General features: G+C 35.8%; 4 protein-coding genes across 5 annotated transcripts; 3 read left to right on the top strand and 1 right to left on the bottom strand.

Annotated features, from left to right (window-relative positions):
* The first annotated feature begins 4,571 nt into the window (after positions 1-4,571).
* LOC145620236 (protein NUCLEAR FUSION DEFECTIVE 4-like) lies at positions 4,572-9,004 on the top strand. Of its 2 annotated transcripts, XR_014108187.1 has the most exons (4): positions 4,572-5,032; positions 5,621-6,456; positions 7,541-8,362; positions 8,502-9,004. XR_014108187.1 is itself a non-coding variant. In XM_081674873.1 (3 exons), exons 1-3 carry the CDS (start codon positions 4,697-4,699, stop codon positions 8,007-8,009), a joined length of 1,641 nt encoding a protein of 546 aa, XP_081530999.1. In that variant the 5' UTR covers positions 4,572-4,696; the 3' UTR covers positions 8,010-8,457. The 2 variants fall into 2 exon arrangements, 1 of the variants encoding a protein (XP_081530999.1); XM_081674873.1 differs by lacking the exon at positions 8,502-9,004 and having other exon boundaries at positions 7,541-8,457.
* A 4,893-nt stretch (positions 9,005-13,897) lies between these two features.
* On the top strand, positions 13,898-16,390 carry LOC145620237 (endo-1,4-beta-xylanase 5-like). Its single transcript, XM_081674874.1, has 6 exons — positions 13,898-14,019; positions 14,343-14,515; positions 14,612-14,710; positions 14,821-14,967; positions 15,133-15,771; positions 15,866-16,390. The coding sequence occupies exons 1-6, from the start codon at positions 13,902-13,904 to the stop codon at positions 16,202-16,204; spliced, it is 1,515 nt and encodes a 504-aa protein (XP_081531000.1). The 5' UTR covers positions 13,898-13,901; the 3' UTR covers positions 16,205-16,390.
* A 1,399-nt stretch (positions 16,391-17,789) lies between these two features.
* Positions 17,790-20,667, top strand: LOC145620129 (endo-1,4-beta-xylanase 5-like). Its single transcript, XM_081674772.1, has 8 exons — positions 17,790-17,838; positions 17,978-18,012; positions 18,188-18,332; positions 18,587-18,759; positions 18,875-18,973; positions 19,127-19,273; positions 19,366-20,004; positions 20,109-20,667. The coding sequence occupies exons 1-8, from the start codon at positions 17,790-17,792 to the stop codon at positions 20,442-20,444; spliced, it is 1,623 nt and encodes a 540-aa protein (XP_081530898.1). The 3' UTR covers positions 20,445-20,667.
* A 72-nt stretch (positions 20,668-20,739) lies between these two features.
* Positions 20,740-21,618, bottom strand: LOC145619100 (photosystem I reaction center subunit III, chloroplastic-like). Its single transcript, XM_081673701.1, has one exon. It carries the CDS (start codon positions 21,549-21,551, stop codon positions 20,850-20,852), a length of 702 nt encoding a protein of 233 aa, XP_081529827.1. The 5' UTR covers positions 21,552-21,618; the 3' UTR covers positions 20,740-20,849.
* Between the last annotated feature and the right edge of the window lie 3,368 nt (positions 21,619-24,986).

The following is a 24,986-nucleotide window of genomic DNA, read 5'->3' as shown; positions in this document are numbered from 1 at the left end:
GAAAAATGACTCTACTAAGTTGACACCTCTCACAAGTTTAGCCAGCCCAGCTTCACAGGTCATCGCTTGAGAGTAGAGGGGAGAGGCAAGGAAATCCCCCTACTCCCAATCATTTTGTATTTGGTGAGGCTCGAACTCGTGACCTCAAAGTCACAAGGTGAGTTCCCCACCAACTCCACCAAGCTTTGCTTGGTAAATTGATCATAGATATGCTCCGTCTATTTTGATAATGAGTACGTACTGTATAAGTCTATCAACTTGTTTATTTGTATTATTAAAATGTAACGCAAAAATGAAGTCAAAAAATGCCAACTTCAGCCAAGAAAATGTAGGTGTGTTTGTCTGAATGCATCGAAAAGAATAGGAATGAATGATTGAGAAGGATGGTTTGATCAATCTCTTTTACCTTATGGGCGCACCCATCCAGTTGTAGTCAGCTTGCTTAATGATATCATAGACGTAAACTTGTACTGCCCATCTCGTCTAAGCCGTCAATATCTTATCGTCTTTACTCCAAATTGGCCTCGATAAAATTTAGCTTAGAGCAAGGCCAATGGATGACCAAAAACTTTTGGTCATGAAATTATTTATTATTATTCTCTATTATACTTTACCAATGACCAAAATTCATGACCACCCATATTTTAATACCCCAATGGTTGCTCAAGAAAGTTTGGTCATGAACTTTCTCTCTCCTACTTTTATCATACCCCACTATACATTCTCTTTCTTCAATCTCACCCTAATAAATACCACGTGGCACTCTCTCATGCTTTGCCCAACAATTTAGTTTTGGTCATGGGGAAGCCTTAGTCATCACCTAAAAACCCCATTTTTTGTTTATTTTCAATATTATAATGCTAATATATTATTCTCTCTCCTCATGACCAAAGTATTGGTCACCTGCTGGCCATACTCTTACATTATTGACACTCACTTGAAATTTACTACATACATGCATGTGTACGAGTATAAACGAAAATGAGTAACTTTTTCTTCTTGTTATTTTCATATGGATTGAAATTCGCTTAATGTTTGGCTAGCGTGTTACTAGATATAGACGAGATTTGATTCTACATCTTGGATTGATGTTGGAAAAAACTAGATATAGACGGTGATAGAGTAAAACATATTTTTGGGACTCAACTATAAGCTTAAGTTTTTGGTTGAATTGGTCTTCTAACATGGTATTAAGAGCCAGTGTGACACATAGGTCACAGGTTCGAATCTCATCTACCCCTCCTTCAAAGTGGAATTAATTCGCACAGTTTCTTACTTGATCAATGGTCAACGGGATTTTAAAAGCATTGAAGAAATCAACAATACACACCAAACTGTGGGGCATGTTATTAAATAATTGTATTGATTTGATAATTGATTGTTAGTGAAAGTATTTGATAGTTGATAAGTTCTCAAAATGACTATTACAGTTTACAAGTTGCACCACTAGCACCACAAAATCTATATGGCTTATCAATGATATTTTTAGTACTTTTTGGAGATATTTTTTTTGGGTTGAATTGGGATCCAAATTTAGAACCCTGTTTACCCCAAGCCTTGTTGGTTCGTTGTTCAATAGAAGTTTAGAACTAATTTAATAAATGAACTGACTAAGATATGTGGTGCGTGGAGAAAAATATAATGTGAATTGTAAGGACAAATTAAATGATACATGAAAGTTGCTATATTTGAGATTTTTACTAAGCTAGCTCACTCTTTGTATATTCATTCAATTTCTCTTACAATTATATTCTCTTTAACTTCATATCTATACGACAATATATTCATCATTTGTTATCATCTCATACACCATCTTGCATTTGTGATTATATTTTTTGTAAGATTATCATCTTCATTAGAGAGTAGCTTTATTTCTCCATATAAGTAAAAATACCACATGTGTGGTCCCTTTATTAAGTTCTCATTTGCCGTTATTGTATCCTCAAATTTTTTCAACTTACCAATCAATTAAAATAGAGCGTCATCACAATAACTTAGAAATAATACTTGTATAAAATGTAGTTTGTATACTATTTCTATTTGTACTTTAGAAAATCTTATACCACGTATGTAGTCAAAAGTCAATGAAGAAACAAGTAGCTACACAAATTCATACACTTATACACCATATTCACAAGGTTACACCCTATTAAAAAAAAAAAAGTAGTCGAAAAAAATTACTCCATATCAACCAAATAAATTACTCCGTCACATAAATTTGAAATTGAATTTGGTTTTGTTTGGACAAATTTGATGACAGTTGCTTGTGTAAGTACCACGGCCTACGTACATTATACAAGTAATAATTATAAACAAAAAGACAAAAAATGAGAAAGTTTGATAGTGATATACTTTTTTATAATTATTATGATTAACAAAAGATAAACAAAAACACCATGAAATGAAACGAAGAGAAAACGAATATGGAAACTATATGATTAAAATATGGAGACTTAAAGTGAAGTCACACAAAACAGCTAAGCTAAGCCATCATCAGCTAAAAGTGGCGTCTAATTAAAGCATCTTAATCCCATGTTTTTATCTTCCTTAAAAGGGTTAACAATATCAAGTTGTAAAATTAGAAAGCCACAATGTGGGAAGCTACGAAGCTGCATCGGCTTGGCTTTGATCGATCGCGTTGGCTCCTAGCTCAGTCAATCTATAAGAAAGCTACAATGTGGGAAGCTAGGAAGCTGCCTCGGCTTGGCTTTGAACGATCGATCATGTTGGCTCCTAGCTGATTTAATATGTGGCTCGCAGCCGATGCCCTTCAACTTGCTAAAAGTGTTAAAGTATCACGTATCACGCGGTCACGCCACCCTTCAATCCTTCATATAAAACGTGTTCTAGTTAATTAATTAAATAATATAGCTCTCATTATTGCTTTTAAGTTTTTTGTATTTCTTGCTTGCTGATTTTGTGATGTAACAATAGTATAGTCCAAATCTATGTCCCCATCGAAAAAATAAAAATAAAAATAAAAATAAAAATAAAAATAAAAAAATCTATGTCCCCATGGTTGATTCAGCTTGCAGGCAACATGACAACATCCCTGCTATGCAAATTTTTTTTGTAATAGAGTTAATAATCCATGTAGAGTAGTTACTATCAATATTTACCAAGCAAAATTTAAAATCATTTCAGTGTGGTGGGTAATTGATCAGCAAATGATAAATTTTTATATCGCAAAATAACAATAATAGCGTGTTATATATACGTGCCTGTTTCGTGTCATATATATTGTCTTTCAAATTAGCCCAGCTCAAATGTCATATTTATTTGCCAGGGTTATACTTCCAATGTTCTTGTTTGAATTTGAAAAGGACATGATCTCATGAAATAGACAATATAAATTGTTATATTTATTTACATGCATGCATAAAAGTAATTTATGTGAGGGTAAACCGTGTTGAATAAATGTCAAAAAAAAAAAATACATAGGTTAAAACTTTAATTTTGAGAAGATCCATATTTCTATCATCACAATCACACTATAAGGACCTTGACAAAAATACACACACAAAATTTAAATGGTTTAGCATCAAAAATGGGTTATTTAGCTACATCCACACGGAAACATCCGCCTTTCTTAAAGCAAAGCAATGCTTGAAAATTTGTTTTTATCGATCTTGTGGAAAACATATTACAAATTGCAGAACAGATTAAGGACAATCAATAAAAACACAATTATTGACAGTTAATCTCATATTATCTAAGATTCATCTTAAATTGTCCGACAGATGTTTTCTATCTAAGAGCTCATATAGTCTAATGACCTAACACAACTAACATATTTCTTTTTATGACAACTTAGAATAACCCTACAAATATATATGTATAGCATTCCCAAAATATGAAACAAATTTAAAAAAACGGAAATCGAAAATTGATTGTGACTTAATAGACACATGTGGTCTCGTTCGTCAGGTCAGATCGGACGAACTCGCTTGGTTGGGCACGCTGAGTGGCCCAATAACCTCCTTAACATAAGACCAAGTTATCCAACTCTTCTTCGCCCGATTTGTTAAAGTGAACTTGCCCTGTAGGGATATCACAATATTTATAATCATTGCATAAAAGGAATTATTGAAGGAATAAATATTCTTATGTTTTTTAGATCATAAAAAGTCATGAATGAAGGAAGTATATCTTACTATTCCATGTAGTCCTTACTATGTTAAATTATAAATACATTGTATCTATTCACATTTACATTACAATAAAAAAAAAAACAAAAGAGTGAAATAATAATTACACCATCTAACTATCACATAGCTTCATTACTCCATAAATCCATAATCCGTATCCATATTGAATTTGATTCTTATATCACCACAATAATATTCAACTTTCTAATTTTCTCCCTAAAAATTAGATAGTACTACAGTACAACTCAAAGTTCCAAAAATTTTAAGATCTCTTGTCCTTCAATGTCAAGATCAATTGGACACACTTTTCCAAAAAAAAAAAAAAAACACTTTTATATAAAAAAAAAAGAGGGCCCAACAAATCTCTCTGTAACATTATAAAACGAGACACCAATTGCAAATCTTGCAATAACAAAGCGTCAACCTTACCACTACCGCTTGAGTACATCACCTCATTCTCTCTCTTTAAATCTAAGCTTTTATTTTAATACACTTTTTTATAAATAAAAACTTGACTTTTTTCCTAGTTTTCTTCAACTCCATTAACAATGGGGTTACCTTCTGAACGTCCATCAATGGCGACCGCCTTAAAATGGTTAGGTTTCGTAACGGCCGTTTGGGTGCAAGCCATTTCAGGCAACAATTACACTTTTTCTAACTACTCTGACGCCGTTAAAACTTTGATGAATTTAACCCAACTTCAATTAAACAATTTATCTGTTGCTAAAGATGTTGGTAAAGCTTTTGGGCTTGTTGCTGGGCTTGCTTCTGATACTTTTCCTACTTGGCTTCTTCTTCTCATTGGTTCTGTTGAGGGTCTTGTTGGTTATGGCGCTCAATGGCTTGTTGTTAGCAAGACCATTTCACCCCTTCCTTATTGGGCTGTATGTTCTTCTTATTCTTCTTGTTTTATATTTGAGATAGATTTTGGATCATGTTAATTTTGGTAATTTTTGTGTCTTTTCTTTTAATGCTATGTAATTTGGAAATGTTTCTTAATTTGTTTGTTAGTTTTGTAATATTAATACTTGTTTGTTAATATTGTTTTGGTGATGCATGATAGTTTTTTCTTTTTTATTGATTCAATGATTTGGTGTATTTAGCTTGTTATGGAGAGAGTTGCAAAGGGTATTAGGGTAATGATGTAGACGAGATTTGATAGTTATATGTCGTAATTTATACTTTTGTAACTTTTTATATACATTGAGGTATAATGAGGATATTTTTACTACCATGGTGCCTTTTTTGGATTGTAGGGAAGGGTTTTGACTCAATTAACAAAAAGAAAAATAAAATAATTTGTGGATGTAAATTGATTTTGGAATTTGAATGTGTTACTTTTGATGTTATTAAGTTTTTAACTAGTGGGAAATTAACAAATTTAGTTTATATTGATATAGATTAATTTTGTGTGGTGTGGTGGCTAATTAGATCTAAGATTATGGAGTTGATTGATTTTTGGAATGGTGCAGATGTGTATATTTATGTGTATGGGAGGAAACAGCACAACGTGGATGAACACAGCCATATTAGTTACATGTATCCGAAATTTCAGGAAAAATAGGGGACCTGTTTCTGGGATCCTAAAGGGTTATGTGGGTTTAAGCACTGCTATATTCACTGATGTTTGTAGTGCACTCTTTGCTGATAGTCCTGCTAAGTTCCTCATGATGCTTACGGTTATTCCTCTTGCGGTTTGTTTAACCGCCATGATCTTCCTCCGGGAGGTCCCTCCATCGACCACTGAGTCGGACATATCAGAAGAATCAAAGTATTTCAATATGTTCAATATTGTGGCTGTTACTGTTGCAGTTTACCTCTTAGCTCATGATTTTGTTGGTTCACAAGGGCATATTTTCGATGTAACCTTTTCTGTCGTTCTAGTGGCATTGCTTGCTTTTCCATTGGTAATACCAGCTTATATCGCGCTCAAAATCTGGCTTGATTCAAAAGCTAAGGATGATATTGAGGATCCGAGTACAGAACCCTTACTAGCCCCGGATGCTGTGCCTGTATCACAGCCAATTCAAGATGTTGTGGCCGAGGAAGTAAATGGGGAGGCTAAGAAATTACAGCCTGTCCTAGGTGAAGAGCACACTATTGTTGAGGCACTGAAGACGGTCGATTTTTGGGTGTTGTTTGTATCGTTCTTGTGTGGAGTTGGACCTGGTATGGCTGTGATGAACAATATGGGCCAAATGGGTTCTTCTCTTGGCTACACGGATGTGTCAATATTTGTGTCTCTACTTAGCATTATGGGATTTTTTGGTAGGATCATCTCCGGAACAGTTTCTGAATACTGTATCAAGTAAGTATTCTCCTGTTTTTTTACTGTCATTAACTTTTGTTCCTAATCATAATTTTGATTGTGGGTAGGCTGGTGGGCAAAGTAAAAAAGATCAGGCGTTTTTCATGCTAGTTTTTTATATAATTAAATATTGAAGCTGTTGTCCTGTAAAATCTTTGCTGAATATGCTGTCTGTCCTTTTCTTTTAGAAATGTAATTTATTCAAAGAGTTTTACAGCTAGCAATTTGGTTTAAACCGAGTTTTTAAGTATTGGGTAATACAAAATGCATGATAGTTATTAGAAATGGAAATTTTCTATGGGTGCAGTGAAACTCTTTTTTAAATGAAGCAGACTTGACCTAGAAGAATATCCTTGCAAGTTCAAACTATATTCGATTTGTTTACGGACATGTTACCTACTAGTATGCCAAGTTCATCTTGGTTTGTTCAACCATAAAAGAAAATATTTTAAAATGCCTGTAGTCGGGGAGGATCAAGTAGCACGGAGTATAAAACTATAAAATTCAAAGCTCTGTTTGCTAAGAGTACTTGTTAAGTTATTATATCGAAATTGACCTATGCAAGAACCTTTGTTTGTGATATTAATCTGTGTTGTAGAGGTAGCGTAGTTCGATTTCATACTTTTCCCCAGTTTAGACACAGCTGTTGGAGTATATTTATTTTTGTCATCGTCAAAGTGGGCTCATTCGACATTATGGACCACGTTTAAATACGAATAGTAATTTGCAGTTCTGTAGTCACCGTAGCTGATTTATGACAATGGAGTTTCAGATTTGGTCATGTATCCGTTTTCTTTGGACCATGTCATTAATCTTCAATAGAAACTTTCGATGGGACAGAATACAGAAATTTCTCACTGTACTCTTTTTTTGTTTTTCTTTTTTATTGGCATGGCTCAATGAAGTCAAGTTCAATCAATTTTTGATAAGCTCTAATAAGGGTACGGTGCAAATTCAGTTTTCAATGAATATAAGTTCCTATAAGTCCAATAATGGTTTTTAGCCTGAGAGGTGATGTAAATTAACTAAGCTGTACAATTTCATGAATAAAATTGATCTTATAAATGTAATCATGTCTTTGCAGGAAAGCCGCTACTCCTAGACCACTTTTCAATGCAGCCTCTCAAATCTTGTTAGCTGTTGGATATGTGATTATGGCTATGGCAGTCCCCGGGAGCCTATACTTTGGAGCAGTCATAGTTGGTTTGTGTTATGGTGTCCGTCTTGCAATCACCGTCCCAACTGCCTCAGAACTATTTGGCCTCAAATACTACGGTCTCATATACAACATTCTTATTTTGAACTTGCCACTTGGCTCATTCCTTTTCTCAGGACTTCTTGCTGGTTTGCTCTATGATGCGGAGGCTACCATTACTCCTAGTGGAGGGAACGAGTGCTATGGTGCCCACTGTTATAGACTTTGCTACTTGGTCATGGGTGTTGCTTGCCTAATTGGTTGTGCCTTGGATGTGTTGATGGCTTCTAGAACCAAGGTCCTTTACAAAACGATTGCTGCTAGCAAAAGATCGAAATCTGTGGTTAAAGGAAAATGAGCTGAGCTCTTAATTGTTGCATGCAGCTGACAGCAATAGAACATGTGGTTCTGATTCTGGGGCTGTCATCTGTGAAGTGGATGTTCAATGTTAAATGTCGACAAATAAAATTAGTACATTCTACATCCCAAAACACAATTTTGACAGCTTCATACGGAGTATTGCGTTAGCAAGAGGGGATTTAGAGGGTTGGGATCAGTAACAAATATCTTTTCTCCCATCAACCTCAGAGAGAAAAAAAAAAGGAAAAAGAAAAAAGATAGGAGTATTTGTATCTGGTTAGAAGCTGCAGTTCTCATTCTTGGCGAGTTTGAACCTTACTTAAAATTATTTTGTACTACATATTAAATGTTGTAAGTTTGGTGCTTCCTCTACTTGTACAAACCTTATTTATTTTGTAACACTGTACTCAATTATAATAGCAAATTATATAAGAGTTCTTTTGATAATTAAATTCTATTTTCTAAGTCTTACTCCATTTGTTGGGAACAGGTCGTCACACTCTATTTCAGATCATGCTACCCAGGGTATCAACGTGACTATTAACTTCGGATCAAGGGAGTAAGTTATTCGAATTCAATCTCACTTGTTTAGCTGTAAAAATTTACTTGTATGAGGGGGTGAGCGTTGTGTCTGACTGACCATCAAATGGACTAATGGCAAATACACGTACAGCTGGTGATTTATAATCTGAATTAACAAATAGGGTGGTCTGCTTTTGCAGCATGCAAAAACATGCTTGCCGTTGCAGGAAAGATTTGGAAAATGAGGGCCTGTGGCCTGTCACTGAAGGTCTGAAAGTCGTAGTTTAAAATTTTGTCTTCTAATGGGCCGTCCCTATTGCTATAAGCATATACGGAGTATCTTAATGAGGCCATAAACATTCCACAGTCCTACACTCCTATAATAATTTCATAATATCTTCAATTGCCTTTTTCTTTTATTTTTTTTATTTGGTTGGTTGCTAAGGAGAAGGGTTCTATCGGACAAAAACCTCTCTCAGGTTCACTCAAACCGGGTTGATGGGCTAGGGCAAGTTCATTTAATGGGATTTGATATTTTGATCCTAGAATCTCATAGTTGTGGGATATAAACTTTTTCACAAGACCAAACCTTGTTTGAGAATTGCCTAGTTAATTTTGCACCTTTTAAGATATTTTACTCTCTTGTCTAGTTGTCTTATTTTGTATAGTGACATCCAATATTGTATTGATATTATTGGATGACTTATATTTTATTAGGCCTTTTATTAGATAACTTGGAGTGTATAACAACACAATCAATTAATGCATGCAATCTATATTATTGCTTTGATGTTTAAAGTTGACAAAATCTATCTAAAGCTATGAAATTGGTTTTTACTATTTAGATATGAATACAAAGTACTACACAATGCAATAAAGGTTTTAAGGGATGTATATACGGAGTATATGTACTCTATCTGATCCTTTTTGTTCTTTCCACTTTGACTTTTTTATCTTACAAATAAAATTCTAAATGTAAAACTACAAGTTAAGTGATTAGATGATACGGAGTAATATAGAGTGTGTGCTGTGTACTCTTAGTACTATATAGAATCAATATAACATTATTTTAGAAAAATAATTCGTGTTTCAGTGTATACTGTATATCCCATTTCGTTTTATTTCTTTTTGTTTTTATGGGTGCTCTTTGATTGTCATCTGACTGTTAAACTCAACTTGGTGCAACCTTTGTCAGTCTCTAAGGCAGTGGCTACTGGCTAGCAGGTTATAGGCACTATTCCAAGGTTCTTCAAATGCTTAACACAGGTATTAATTACCTGTATAATACAAGTATTTGATTATAATAATAGCTAGGTTGATAACCAGAAAAAAGCATAGTTCTTATTTAGAGACAACTTTTAACTGTAAGGAGTTATTATGGGCAAAATATTAAAAAAAAAATCTTACAAAATTTACAATAGACAAAACCAAGATAATGGGATGCATTTATATTGAATTAGGATTCTCCATCATTGGTTTGTACCAAGCAAATTTTATCAAAGCTGGTTGATGAAGGGAAATAGGAAATACAACAACAATTTGCATTGGTACTTTAAAGGATCCAACAACTTTTTTACTCTTTCTAGAGACAAACAAACCCATGGGGAAGGAAAAGTTACAAAGGTTTGGGTGAGTTCCACTTTCAAGTATTTATGAACCCCCCTCTAAGGCCTCTATTCAACTCCGTAATCATATGTGTCACAAGAATCCAACTCAACCAATCGATCATTTCCTTTAATATTGATAATTTAGGTCTTGTTTTATACTCGGTATATCTCAATTTAATTACTAGTATTACATTTGACTTTTAAAAAAATCAAGATTTAAATGTGACAGTTTGTCATTTTGAAACAACGGAAGAAAAAAAGTTAACAAAATTCACTAGCCATTTTAACACAAAGCCAATGTTGTGAAATGGTCTTACCTTAATTTAACAAAAGTTGTACTCCATCCATACCCTCTAGACATGGGGGGTACTTTACTCACTATCTTCACATGTGAATAAGCACACGGGCTTGGTTTACATTATAAAGGAGCTTGCCACTCTTTTAACCAATCAATCAATCAAAGCCTTAATCCCAAAAGTGGGGTCGGCTAACATGAACCAAATTTGATTATTCCGTGTAGTCATCAACATAAATCTTTCTCCTCCATCCCTTACGATCCAAAACTTCATCCTCACGTAAATCCATGCACTTCATATCCTTCCTCACTCCTTCCAACCAAGTCATCTTTGGTCTCCCTCTTCCTCGTTTAATCCCTCCATGGTCCCACTCTTCCACTCTTCGCACCGGTGCACCCTCGGGTCTCCGTCTTACATGTCCAAACCAACGCAGACGATTTTCCCTTAATTTATCTACAATGCCCGCCACACCTACTTTCTTGCGAATAACCTCATTTCTGATTCTATCTCTTAAAGTGTTTCCACACATCCACCTTAACATGCGCATTTCCGTAACCTCCATCTTTTTAATATGCTCTTTCTTAGAAGCCCAACATTCTGTACCATAGAGCAACACTGGTCTTATGGCAGTCCTGTAGAATTTTCCCTTCAACTTTAAGGGAATGCTGCGGTCGCATAACACTCCCGTGGCCGCTCTCCATTTAAGCCACCCTGACTTAATCCTGTGGGTCACGTCTTGATCAATGTCACCATTCTTCTGGATGATCGACCCTAGGTACTTAAAACATTCACTCATGGTCAAATCCTTTCCATCCAAACTCACAACTTCATTGCTTGTCCCCCTCTGAGTGCCAAAACGACATACCAAATATTCAGTCTTACTCCGACTTAGCTTAAACCCTCTAGATTCCAACCTTTGCCTCCATTGCTCCAACTTGACATTAACCCCATCCTTAGTCTCATCCACCAAAACGATATCATCTGCGAACAGCATACACCATGGAACCTCATCTTGAATTGGTCTAGTTAATTCATCTAGAACCGTTGCAAAAAGAAAAGGGCTTAATGCAGACCCTTGATGCAATCCGATTGTAATAGGGAAATCTTTTGTCAACCCTCCGCATGTCCTCACATTTGTTGACACATCCCGATACATATCCTTAACTAGGTCTACATACCTTCGTGGGATACCTTTCTTCAACATTGCCCACCAAAGTATCTCTCTTGGCACCTTGTCATATGCCTTCTCTAAATCAATAAAGACCATATGAAGATCTTTCTTCTTTACCCTATAAAACTCCATCATTTGTCTTATCAAATGGATTGCCTCCATAGTAGATCTCCCAGGCATAAAACCAAATTGGTTATCTGAAATGCTTGTGCATGCCCTCAACCTTTGTTCAATCACCCTTTCCCACAACTTCATAGTATGGCTCATAAGCTTAATTCCTCGATAGTTAGAACAATCTTGAGCGTCTCCTTTGTTTTTATAAACCGGGACCAAGGTGCTCTTCCTCCAATCTTGTGGGATCCTTGTAGCCGTCCATATCTTGTTGAAAAGGTTTGTTAACCAATCAATACTAATCTTACCCAAACACCTCCACACCTCTATCGGTACCCCATCAGGGCCAACCGCCTTCTTAGGTTTCATCTTCCTCAGTGCAATCTCCACCTCTACTCTCCTAATCCTTCGCACATACTCCATGTTGATTTCTTCATCACTCATAGAGGTATCTCCTATCACAACTCCATTACTTCCATTAAATAATTCATCGAAGTACCCCTTCCACCTGTCCTTGATGCCCTCCTCTTGCACTAGGACCATTTGGTTCTTATCTTTGACACACTTCACCATGCCAATATCCTTCCTTGCCTCTTGTCTTCTCTTTGCCATCTTATAAATGATCCTTTCTCCCTCCTTGGAATCAAGCTTTTCATAAACCTCCTGATATGCCTTTTCTTTTGCTTGGCGAACAGCTGCCTTTGCCTTACTCTTAGCCTCCTTATACGCTGCAAAGGTTTCATCACTCCTACATTTTCCTAAGGCTTGATAGCATTCCCTTTTTTGCTTAATTACTGCTTTCACCTCTTCATTCCACCACGAAGTATCTCTCTGTACCGAAGTTCTTCCCCTTACTTCCCCTAAGACCTCTTTGGCCACTCTTAGGAAACAGTTCTTCATTCGTAACCAAGTCATGTCCGGATCCACCTCTCCATCCCAATCCGCTTTTTCAATTACCTTTTCTGTAAAAACCTTAGCTTTTGCATCCCTTAGGGTCCACCATCTTATCCTTGGTTCTTCTTGTCTAACTTTTTTCTTCGCCTTCTCTTTCAGACGAATAGTCATTACCAATAGCCGGTGTTGGGTGACCACACTCTCCCCTGGGATAACCTTACAGTTTATGCAACTTTGTCTATCTATGCTCCTTGTGAGCAGGAAGTCTATTTGAGTTGCATTTGCTCCATTCCGAAAAGTTATCAAGTGTGAATCCCTCTTCTTAAACCAAGTATTAGCCAAAATTAAATCATATGATTGGGCAAAATCCATAATAGCTTCACCACCGGCGTCCCTCTGCCCATACCCAAAGCCTCCATGGACACTCTCATAGCCATCTCGGCTCGCCCCAACGTGCCCATTTAGATCCCCTCCAATATATAACTTCTCTGAGTGGTGGACACCCTGCACCACCTCGTCTAGGTCCTCCCAAAATTGTCGTTTCTCTTCTGCATCTAAACCCACTTGGGGAGCATAAGCACTGATAACATTCACAATCTCCTTGCCACATAGCAACTTCAGCCTTATCAACCTATCGTTCTTCCGATAGACCTCGATCACCTCTTTTGCCAACCTCTCATCGAGAACCACACCAACTCCGTTCCTAGCTCCACAACCTCTCATCGAGAACCACACCAACTCCGTTCCTAGCTCCACCATTGCCACATAGCTTGCCACTCTTTTAACCAATCTCCACTATTCTCTTGTGAACTCCCCCACTCCCCTTAAACTTTGGCTCCACTATTTTTACTTACAAATAAAGTTTGAATAATAAAACATGAAAGAAAAGATGTTGAAGATGCATTTCACCTTGATTTTCCTATGTGTTCTAGGCTTATTTTTCTTGGCTACTAGTTATGGTAATTATATTTTATTTACTTAGTATAGAGTTTCTGTAAATTTGTATTTTCTTGGCCATTGAGCTGCTTTTAACATTGTTGATATTTTCTTGCAGATGGACCTCTTTATGATTCTTCTGCTTATACTGAGGTACATTGCATATTTCTAGTAGTGTTTATGACTCTAAACACTCATAAATATATTTGATTCTGTACTATACTAATCGTCACGTTCATAGTGTACAATCCGAACATAATTTGAACTAGTAATGTGACTGTTAATTTCGGATGGAGGTAGTTAATGCTCATGTTGTTAATCTTGATATAGTTTTCATATGATTTTTTCCTTGCATGGAGTGCAAAGCAAATCCTGAGGACCCACTATACAATGGAGGAATCCTGCAAGACTATCCATCAATACCTTCATTCATGATCAACAATCTCTCCACTGCTTTCTACACCTTATCTGGTAAATTTCTCTCCTTCCACTTTGTCATTTTCTAGTTCGTATATATGAACTATGAACAAGTGTTACAAGTCCTCATTTCATAAACATTGAACGTTTTGGGTCATGTGACTCATAAATACATCTTAAGTTTATATTATATGTGATGTACTGTATTGTATCATTTGATTCTAGTACCCTTTTCAATTTTCGTAAAAAGTCAACTAGGACAAGCACTCTGCAATGAAGATAGTAAATTTCTAGTCATTATGATATTTATAAATCAATGGCAATTTTCTGTTCTACTTCTACCTTCTGAATTTGTTACCGTCATAATATTATGACAGCTTGGGTAATGATAGAGGGAGTTGATTCATCTCTAATAAGAGCAAGCTTAAAAACAGAACATGCAACAATTAGTTGTATTGGAACTGTAATAGCAAAGCAAGGATGCTGGTCTTTTCTTAAGGGAGGATTTGTACTGGATTCACCTTCAAAATCTTCAGTTCTATATTTTAAGGTATTTGGGTGTTGCTTGATTCTACTATAATCATGTAATTGACAAGAATTCTTCCTTAAATTTGTGCCTTTTAAAGTTTTAATTAATGTATTACAGGACAATGGAAAATCCACCAATATATCAGTTGCTAGTGCATCCTTGCAGCCATTTAGTGAAGAACAGTGGAGATTGAACCAACAAGCCATAATTAACAGAGTAATTTTATTGTGTGCTTATTAATTACCTACTCAAGTTTGATAAGTCATTTAACATTTTTGGAAACAAGCTAACTAACTTGGATCAACACTTTTCCTTAATAATTGAAGGAACGCAAGCGTTTTGTGACAGTTCATGTGTCGAATTTGCATGGAGAAAGGCTAGCAGGAGCTTCATTAACCATTCAGCAAATCTACAATGATTTCCCTATTGGATCTGCCATTGCCGCTACAATAATAGGAAATCTTCCTTACCAGGTTATATATGTACCTTAGGCCCTATTCTCCTCAGCTTATAAAAGTAATTCGCGCTAGAGAAAATCTGCTTCAATTAATAATAATCAGTTCTGTTTTGTAAAATTCAGTTAAAGATAGCAAAGACTATCTTTTTTTATTCTTAAACTTGTACATTTACTCTTGCAGAGTTGGTTCTTGAAGAGGTTTAATGCAGCAGTGTTCGAAAATGAGCTAAAGTGGTATGCAACAGAACCAGAACCAGGAAAAACCAACTACACCTTAGCTGATCAAATGCTAGAATTTGTCAGAGCAAATCAGATTACTACAAGAGGCCACAACATATTCTGGGAGGATATGGACTACACTCCAGCATGGGTCAAAAAACTCGAGGGGCCGGACCTTCAACAGGCTGTAAACTCTCGAATAACAAGCCTGATGAACAGATTCAGAGAAGAGTTCATTCACTGGGATGTCAGCAATGAGATGCTCCACTTTAATTTCTATGAGCAGCGGCTTGGACCTAATGCCACCTTAGATTTCTTCAAGACGGCTCATCAGGCTGATCCGTTGGCCACCTTGTTCATGAATGAGTTCAATGTGGTTGAGACTTGTAATGATGGTAATTCGACTGTCGATGATTATGTTAGAAGGTTAAGGGAGCTTAAAGCAGGAGGAGTTACAATGGATGGAATTGGCCTAGAAGGGCACTTTAGTGTTCCAAATCCTCCCTTAATTAGAGCTATCCTAGATAAATTGGGCACCCTTGGATTACCCATTTGGCTCACTGAAGTTGATATATCTCATACTATTGACAAACAAGCACAGGTAATTACCAAGCATAATCTGTTGCATTAAGAAACATTCCTAAGGAAGTTAATTAAATGATGCATTTTAAGCTCGATCTCCATTCTCTTTGCAGGGTGTATACTTGGAGCAAGTATTGCGAGAAGGATTCTCACACCAATCTGTAAAAGGTTTAATGCTTTGGACAGCCCTGCATCCTGAGGGAAAATGTTACCAAATGTGCCTTACAGACAACAATTTACAGAATCTCCCAGCAGGAGAAATCGTCGATAAGCTGTTAAAAGAATGGCAAACTGGAGAAGTGAAGGGAGTCACTGACCAACTTGGTTCATTTAACTTTCATGGATTTTTAGGGGAGTATACAATAATGGCAACGTATGAAAATAGAACTACAAAATCTTCATTCTCTCTAACAGGAGGACACGAAACTAGGTATATAAACGTTCAACTTTAAGTAGGCATATACTTGTATACATGTAATATTATCATTCTACTTGCTATACCTTATGTGTTACATTAGATCAAAACTCATTGTTTCCAAATTGTTAGTTCTTATAAGAATTTATTTTTATTCCCCTGTAGACAATTACTCTGTAAGACAACTTCTTTAAAGTCGCGCTACCTTTTAAGCGACATAATCGCTCATAAATAGATGCACTTAAACCTTATAAAGGCACTGTTAAAATATAACCTCATATAATGGCTGAGTAAGTGAGAAACTCTCGCGGCATCATTAGTCACTCACGGTGTCAAAATGTGCCTTACAGTACACCCAAGTACCCATCAACATAGTCAATTATTTTCTATTGTACATCACTCTGAGTTCATGATGGAAGTGAACTTAAGACATAAGGTAAAATATGCTGCAAGCCATAACATTTATTTTCAATCAGAACCTTTTATTATACGATACTCTTACTCAACATGGTCCAATGGCCTTGCAACATTGCACCTCTTGAGAAATCAAGAGGCAACTTTAAAAGTTTCACATTCTGGCTCATGTCACACATTCACACAAATAAAATTGAGGCATTTTAACAATCAATATTAATAACTCTTATCGACATGTGATTTTGTTATGCTTTTCAATAAAAATACAAGTGTCATTTTAGAAAAAGAAATTTAATGCTTATATCAGTTATATGCGTCACTTAGGAAGTACGAGTATATATCATAACCGATAATAGTATATTTGCACAATTGTACTCACTATATATAAACAATGCATGTTCCCTAAGTAACGGCATATCACCTGAATAATATACTAATACTTCATTGTTTATGGCCAACCTAATAGAGAAACCAAAATCGAGGAACTAAACAAAATCCTTCTGCTATTTTCTCTGACTATATTATTTGGCACAAACTTCCTTCCCATATTCAAATTCAAATTACAGTGTTACAGCATAATGCAGCTATAAACAACTACTCCCTCTGTCCCCTATTGATGGTCACTTTTGCCATTTTTGGTGACTCAAAATGTTAGTCACATTTGTTTTTTTCAAGTACCATTAATATTATTTTTTTACCAAAATTCTCTAACATTTGCAAAAATATTTGTGCAAATTTAACTTTCCCATGTACTTTAATTACTTTCTCTCTCTACTTTTTTGCATACCCAATGTAAATATACTTTTTCAATGTACTTTCTTTATTTCTCCTTAATTCCCGTGATTTTTTAGCAAAAGTGACCATCAATAGGGGACGGAGGGAGTATATGCCAAAAAATGGCATATAAATTATTAGTTGTAAAACTCATAATACTTGGTTGGGTGTTGTGCTTGGCCGGTTGATTAACTGAACATGGCAAAATATTATAGGACTAATAATCCCAGTTGTTTAAAGAGGACAAAATCTCCATTCACAGAATGCAAGGAGATTCAAGATGTCTTTATATGGTTCAAAATTTATAAGGCAACATAACTTATCTCTTTATCTTCATTTCCCTTACCAACTCTCATTCGTTACTCTCGGGTTGGGACATTGCAAATCATATACTGATAATAGCTGATTTTGGCCTAGGAATATAGCATGAAAGAATGTCGCTGTATAATTTTGATGTTGTTCTGGTTCCTCCTAGGAGCTGCTGTAATACCAACTTATGGTTTGCTCTCACTAATGTCACAAATTCACTCTATCATTCTTTTCTTCTTAAGGTGGTCTTGTGCATTTCTTCTTAAATGGTTGTGCATTTTGTTACTGATCATGTTTTTTTTTTCTTCTTAAGGTGGTCTTGTGTACGATCACACAGCTTATTCTGAGGTAATTATCCAAATTTTGAACTGTTAATCATATTCATAACATGTGTGGGCTAATATGATTCAAAAAGTATGTAGCCTTATTTTCTGATTGATTACAATAGTTACGACGTGTTTCCCCTGTAACACATATTTCCTGTACTAATGTATGAATGATTTCAATTTATTGGTTATTGCAGTGCAAAGGAAACCCTGAGAAAGCTCTTTATAAAGGAGGAATCCTTAAAGATAATGTTCTGCAAGAGGTCCCGAGAGGATCATTTGAGCATTTTCCTGCTTTCTTACTACATGATCTTCCTGGTGCCACAATCTACTCCTTTTCCAGTTGAGTTTTCATATCTCTATCCTAAAATTATGTAAATTATAATATGATTAATATGATCATCTATGTAAAATAAATGTACAATCAATATCCAAGTGCAAAATGTCATTGTTCAAAGCAATTTAAGGAATGAATTATTTGATGATTTGTATAGTTGATGCTAAACAACGATTTTCAGATGTACGGAGTAACTTATAACATTCGAAGCAGTATCTACCTTACATAGTTACATGACATGTTTTGTGATAAAAAACAGTTTGGGTTAAGATAAAGGGAGCAGATTCTACACTTATAAGGGCAAGCTTAACATCGGAAAATGAAAATTACAACTGCATAGGCAGTGTCATTGCTAGCAGTGGATGCTGGTCATTTTTGAAGGGTGGTTTTACACTACTTTCACCTTCTAAACTGTCAACACTTTATTTTCTGGTATACTTTGTTTCCTTCTCATCCTTCTATTCAATTCTGCAACTACCTTTCATATTATACATGTACAAGTTTTTAACAACTTTGTACATACATTTTACTATGTTGTCTGCTATAGAATTCAGGAGGAAATGTTGAGATTGAACTCTCAAGTGCTTCGCTACAACCTTTTACAAATGATGAATGGAATATGGATCAGCAAACTAAGATAAATTCTGTAAGGACTTCCTCTGCCATTCCATTCTGTTTTGCTCTTTGATTCTCCAAAGAGTACACAGGATCAATCAATATAGTCAATTTTCTAGTCTTCTATTATATGAAGCTACACTGTTAGATTATACGAGTAATATATATCATCTTATTTATTCAGCTTAGAAAGCGTGCTGCAACAATCCATGTGTCTGATGAATATGGAAATCGGCTGCAAGAAGCAGAAATTACCTTGCAACAAGTTTCTAAGGACTTTCCCTTTGGTTCAGCTATATCAAAAAACATCCTAGGAAATTTGCCTTACCAGGTATATATCATGTACTGCATATCAAATTTGTGATCGTTTTACTACGCGAATTCTTTTATGTGGTTGAAGTTAATGAGCAAAATACAATGCAGCAATGGTTTGTAAAGAGATTCAATGCAGTAGTATTTGAGAATGAGCTAAAGTGGAGTGCAACAGAACCTAAACCAGGGCAACTAAACTACACTATCCCAGACAAACTGCTAGATTTTGTTAGGTCCAACAAGCTGATTGCAAGAGGCCACAACATCTTTTGGGAAGCCCCAAGCTACACCCCATCATGGGTACTAAACCTAACAGGCTCAGACCTCGAGCAGGCCGTAAACTCCCGAATAGCAAGCTTGATGGACAAGTACAAGGGAGAATTCATACACTGGGATGTTAGCAATGAGATGCTCCACTATGGGTTCTATGAAGATAAGCTCGGGCCTAATGCAACATTGAGCTTTTTCGAGACAGCCCATCAGGCTGACCCGTTGGCAACCCTTTTCATGAATGAGTTCAATGTTGTGGAGACTTGTAATGATGTGAACTCAAGTGTTGATTCTTACATTGCAAAGTTGAGAGGGCTCCAACTAGGTGGAATTGTAATGGATGGTATTGGGTTGGAGGGTCATTTCACAGTTCCAAATCCGCCGCTTATTAGGGCTACCTTAGATAAGTTGGCCACACTCGGACTTCCTATTTGGCTTACTGAGATTGATATTAGCAATACCCTTGACAAACAAACACAGGTATATACACAACATAACAATATGCTGATTTCATCTAGCTTAGTTGGTCAAAGTCTTAAGAAAATTAATGTAAATTTAAACTTGAAATTATGCTTTTTTTGCAGGCTACATATTTAGAAGTGGTATTGAGAGAAGGTTTTTCCCATCCATCAGTTAAAGGGATGATTTTGTGGACAGCCTTAAACCCATATGGATGCTATAGAATGTGCTTGACAGACAACAATTTCCAAAATCTCCCTGCTGGAGATGTCGTGGACCGCCTTCTTAAGGAATGGCAAACAGAGGAAATTCAAGGAAATACTGATAAATATGGCTCCTATAGCTTCTCTGGTTTCTTAGGAGAATACAATGTTCATGTTGTATTTGGAAACAAATCCACAAATTCCACTTTGTCACTCAGCCAAAGTGATGAAACCAAGCATATTAACATTCAGTTGTGACTTCTCAACTAGTTTACTAAGCTTAGTTTTAGCTTTTAAAGATACAATAAACTAAAAGTTGCATTTAAGTATGCTTCACAGTAAGTTTACCTTAGAATATCAATTCTGAATTACAATATTCTTGTTCTATTTCATATTGATTTGTGAAACGTAAAGTACTAAAGCTTTGTATTACGCGAATGACAAATTCTAGTATGAGACAGTCTCATGCCTCGAGGGTTGAGGCCATCATCAAATCAAATTAAACATCCAGTCAATCAAGAAACAAATTGATTACGAAATCACCACACATATATAACGTTCTCAAATTAGAGTATCTTACGATATAATAATAATATAGTACATACACAAGCATAAAATAGAAAACAACTTTAGAGTATCTCAATTGAACAACATTACAAAGAATTAGACATTGTTGTCAATAAGGTCACCATTGAGCAACTCTCTGTAAGCAGCAACAGGCCAACTGAAGCCCCTAAAAAGAAGTCTTGAAGCCAAAGGAACATCAATAATAATCTCCTTTTGAGTAGGCTTCTTCTCATCACGAATTGCAATCAAATAACTCCGTCCGACCCACCCGATCCATCCGGCAATATACAAGAACAATATACCAGGGGTAATAAACTCACCCCAATGTCTCTGATCACCACTCACTATCAAATGAGGAAGTCCGTCTGTTCCACACAATAATCCGTACTTTCCGTAGTTATCGAACCTTCTCTTGGTCTTCTCCATGGTAGCCTGGATCGCCAAAGCCGGTGCACTGTCAGGCGCGTAAAGCTTTAAGGATGATTGCAGCTTCTTTAAGGCTTGTTTCTCACGTTTTGCAAATTGTTTTGATTCTTTGCATGGCGTTAGTCCTGCAATGTCGGCCATTGCGGCATCGGGTGCTACTGTCCATGAGGAAAGTAGAACTGATGATAGAGCCAACGCTGCGGCTGCGTTGGCCCCAACCTTGGTTAGGTCAAGCTTGTTTGGTTGATGATCATTTTCTTGTTGTTGGTTGCATACTATCTTTGATGTTCGAGGTATGATAGAAGTGGAGAAGTTTCTAGGTTTAGTGGTTGCGAGTGGTTTGTAGAGGTTAGTGGGGATTGTCAAAGACATGGTGGGAGAGTGAGGAGAGAAAAAATAAGGGTGGGAGGTGTTGTGTGATATGGAGGAGAATTGGAAGAATTGAAGAAGAAGAAAGGAGAGGTGGGATTTAGATTTTGTGAGGATAAGATAGGAAATGACAAAGGGAGATGAGTTGTATGGTTTCTATTGGTTTGTTCATATTTTGGGTGTTGTTTTTTTAGATTTGTTTAGCTATTGTATGTTTGGGTGTGATTTTTGGTGGGTTGAATGTAGAGGTGGAGTATGTGGATAACACAAGCTTGTGACTTGGACAAGCTTACCTTGTAGATTGGTGCCATGGTGGCATGATTGATAATGAGTAATGACTTGTTCTATTTTGGATTTTTGGTTACCAATATGTGGGTCGGGTCTGTTTATACGCAATTCAAACTATTTGAGAGAATGATCCTTATATAAGATTACTAGTAATTCTCTACAATATACAATAAGTACACTATAATTTACGTATCTACAATACACAATATATTCAGGGTGCGCTCTAATAATTTGATTATTACTAATTTGAACTAGCTTATTTAAACTTATATGAACTTATTAGAGTTCATTATTTAATCCAAAGTGGTTAGTGCTTCCTTCCCAATTTCAGGAGAACCTGGAATCGACTCACCCTTGCCCTTATATATAGCTCTCTAAACACCAAAAAAAATTAAATAAATTGCATAAAAATAGATATGAAGACATATATAAGCACATTATTGGTATGTGAGAAGATTAGTGAATCAGATAAATGAAGGACCCAAGTGGAGCTCATTAACCATAGCCAACACATTATTACTAAATTTAAATGAGTATACGACACATTATAGATCATGTTGTATGTCGAATACATACACATTAGATAGCTAGTGTGTCCGTGCTTTATAGAAGATTACTATTAAAATCAAGGACCACCCTTGATTATAAGTTTGTTGGACTATTTACTACGGAGTTCAAAGTATTCAATATTGTTCATATGAAATCATTGCTAACTAGTAACCCTACTAAATAAGGATTAAAAATGATGCCAATCCACTCACAACGATCAAATCTCTTTAATTTATTTTGTTACCACAAAATATAGGGAAAGTATACACCTTTATGGAGCACTAGGATGATGCAGCTAGCAAACTATATGGATGCGGTCCAGTAAATGTGCTCAAGAAAGGCCTAATAATCAGGCAGTTATTGGAAGTTCTATCATTACTAATGAACTAGTACAGTAGTACTATTTAAAGTTATCCCAAATGAATGATTACTGTTTTACAAATAAATATTTGGTCTTTTTGTTTCTTTTCTAATCTTTGCATATAATCTATAATTTCTTTTTTGACAAACAAGATCCTTTCCTTTCACTTTGGTGTTCATACGTACGAGTACTTGTATATTTTAATATGAGCCTGAATTAAAATGTGATCAATACAATTAATTGGATCCACCAGCGGAGGAACTGCGGTAGGTAGAGGTAGATATGTAGGAGAAGAATTTGGCGGTCTAAAGTTGCTGTTTTGTTGGCCATTGGCTTAAAGGTAAACGCCGTTGGCAGGATCAATGGCTAATATTATGGATATTGGACAAAATAATATAGAGATCAGTTTATTAAAAATGTAATTATCAATGGACCTTACTATTGTCTATTCTGTTATTGATCAAGGATTATTGAGTGATTAGGGAGGCCGAGGGTAGTACTTTTTAGTAAACGGACTTAGTCTCTTACTTAAAATAAGATGTTTTTGTCTGTTTTTAATAAGGTATGTTCAAAAATCTATAGTCAATAATGAGTTGTTTCATATTGTAAATAAAATCAAATGCTTAATATATTACTCGTATAAGAAAAGCGGATATAATTTTTCATAATTAATCATCGAGGTGTTTTTGGGTGTGACATTGTTAGGGCTAGGGTTTAGGATTTAGTAAGGGTTAACCATACATGTATACATTCTTCCTAGTTTCTGACAATGCACACAATCTACCTCTGGTCCGGAAAAGAAATCAACATTATTACACTTATATTTCATGAATTTCAAAATATAGTCAAAAACTCATTCTTAGTACTTTATGGACATCTTATTGGTGTCTTATGGTTTCAAACCTCCTTATATGACCCCAGGAATCATCCAACACATTCAATTATTTTTTTAAAAAATATCAAAAATTGATCCGAAATCGTGTATTATATGGCTTATAGCCTTCAATTTTGGACAATTTTCTACTTATTTTGATCCGGAAAAAAAAATTGCTGAGATGCTTACCATAGACCCTAATACACACCGGGAGTCTATTTGGTTGGGTTCAACCACCCAATATGCCTTTAAACAGTCAATTTACCAGCTTCAAACTTGCACCGATTTCATGAACTCGAGCCTACCACGGTCATTTATGACAACATATAATGGTCATATATGGTTCAGAAACGACATTATATGACCCTAAGATGTATCCCCTAAGGTCTCAAGACTTTTCGCTACTTGGCCTCGTAACATCAAAAATTCCTCAAAAAGCGTGGATAATAGCCTTCAATTTTGGAATTTTTTGCCCGAAAATAAAAACTGCCAAGATTTTAACCAAAGTCCCTAATACCCTACGGGAGTCTAATTGGGTGGGTGGAACCATCCAATTTGCCTTAAAACGATCAATTTACCCGTTCGAAACTTGCATCGATTTCGTGAACTGAAGCTTACCACGGACATTTTTGACAACATATAATGGTCGTACATGGTTCCAAACTTCATTATATGACCCTAAGATGTATTCCTTAGGGTCTCAAAACTTTTCGCCACCAAGCCCCATAATATCAAAATTTTCTCAAAAATCGTGAATAATAGCCTTCAATTTTGGAATTTTTTGACCATTTTTCGCCTAAAATAAAATTTCCGAGATGTTTACCATGGTCCTTAATGCCCTCCATGAGTCCAATTGGGTGGTTGGAACAATCCTATTTACTTTAAAACGGTCAATTACTCGTTCGAAACTTGCACCGATTTCGTGAACTTAAGTCTACCACGGAAATTTTTGACAACATATAATGGTCATATATGGTTCCAAACTTCATTATATGACCCTAAGATGTATCCCCTGGGGTCTCAAGACTTTTCGCCACCTGGTCCGTAACATCAAAAATTCTTCAAAAAGCGTGGATAATAGACTTCAATTTTGAAATTTTTTTGACCATTTTTCGCCGTAAAATAAAAATTGCCGAGATGTTTACCATGGTCCCTAATGCCCTTCGTGAGTCCAATTGAATGGGTGGAACAATCCAATTTGCTTTAAAACGGTTAATTTACCCGTTCAAACTTGCACCGATTTCGTAAACTAAAGCTTACCACGGACATTTTTGACAACATATAATTAATGGTCATATATGGTTCCAAACTTCGTTATATGACCCTAAGATGTATCCCCTAGGTACTCAAGACTTTTCGCCACCAG

This window comes from Chenopodium album, chromosome 27 (genome assembly GCF_948465745.1).
Source record: "Chenopodium album chromosome 27, dcCheAlbu1.1, whole genome shotgun sequence".
In the NCBI taxonomy this organism is placed as follows: Eukaryota; Viridiplantae; Streptophyta; class Magnoliopsida; order Caryophyllales; family Amaranthaceae; genus Chenopodium; species Chenopodium album.
The sequence above is the reverse complement of the archived record's forward strand: the minus strand, read 5'-3'. Positions and strand labels throughout refer to the sequence as shown.

Bases quoted from the DNA above. Each gene is read 5' to 3' on its own strand.
- LOC145620236 (XM_081674873.1), top strand. From the start codon at position 4,697: ATGGGGTTACCTTCTGAACGTCCATCAATGGCGACCGCCTTAAAATGG. The intron at 5,033-5,620 runs GTATGTTCTTCT...GGAATGGTGCAG, and splicing joins CACCCCTTCCTTATTGGGCT to ATGTGTATATTTATGTGTAT. The intron at 6,457-7,540 runs GTAAGTATTCTC...ATGTCTTTGCAG, and splicing joins GTTTCTGAATACTGTATCAA to GAAAGCCGCTACTCCTAGAC.
- LOC145620237 (XM_081674874.1), top strand. From the start codon at position 13,902: ATGGAGTGCAAAGCAAATCCTGAGGACCCACTATACAATGGAGGAATC. The intron at 14,020-14,342 runs GTAAATTTCTCT...ATATTATGACAG, and splicing joins TGCTTTCTACACCTTATCTG to CTTGGGTAATGATAGAGGGA. The intron at 14,711-14,820 runs GTAATTTTATTG...TAATAATTGAAG, and splicing joins AACAAGCCATAATTAACAGA to GAACGCAAGCGTTTTGTGAC.
- LOC145620129 (XM_081674772.1), top strand. From the start codon at position 17,790: ATGTCGCTGTATAATTTTGATGTTGTTCTGGTTCCTCCTAGGAGCTGC. The intron at 19,274-19,365 runs GTATATATCATG...AATACAATGCAG, and splicing joins TAGGAAATTTGCCTTACCAG to CAATGGTTTGTAAAGAGATT. The intron at 20,005-20,108 runs GTATATACACAA...CTTTTTTTGCAG, and splicing joins CCCTTGACAAACAAACACAG to GCTACATATTTAGAAGTGGT.
- LOC145619100 (XM_081673701.1), bottom strand. From the start codon at position 21,551: ATGTCTTTGACAATCCCCACTAACCTCTACAAACCACTCGCAACCACT.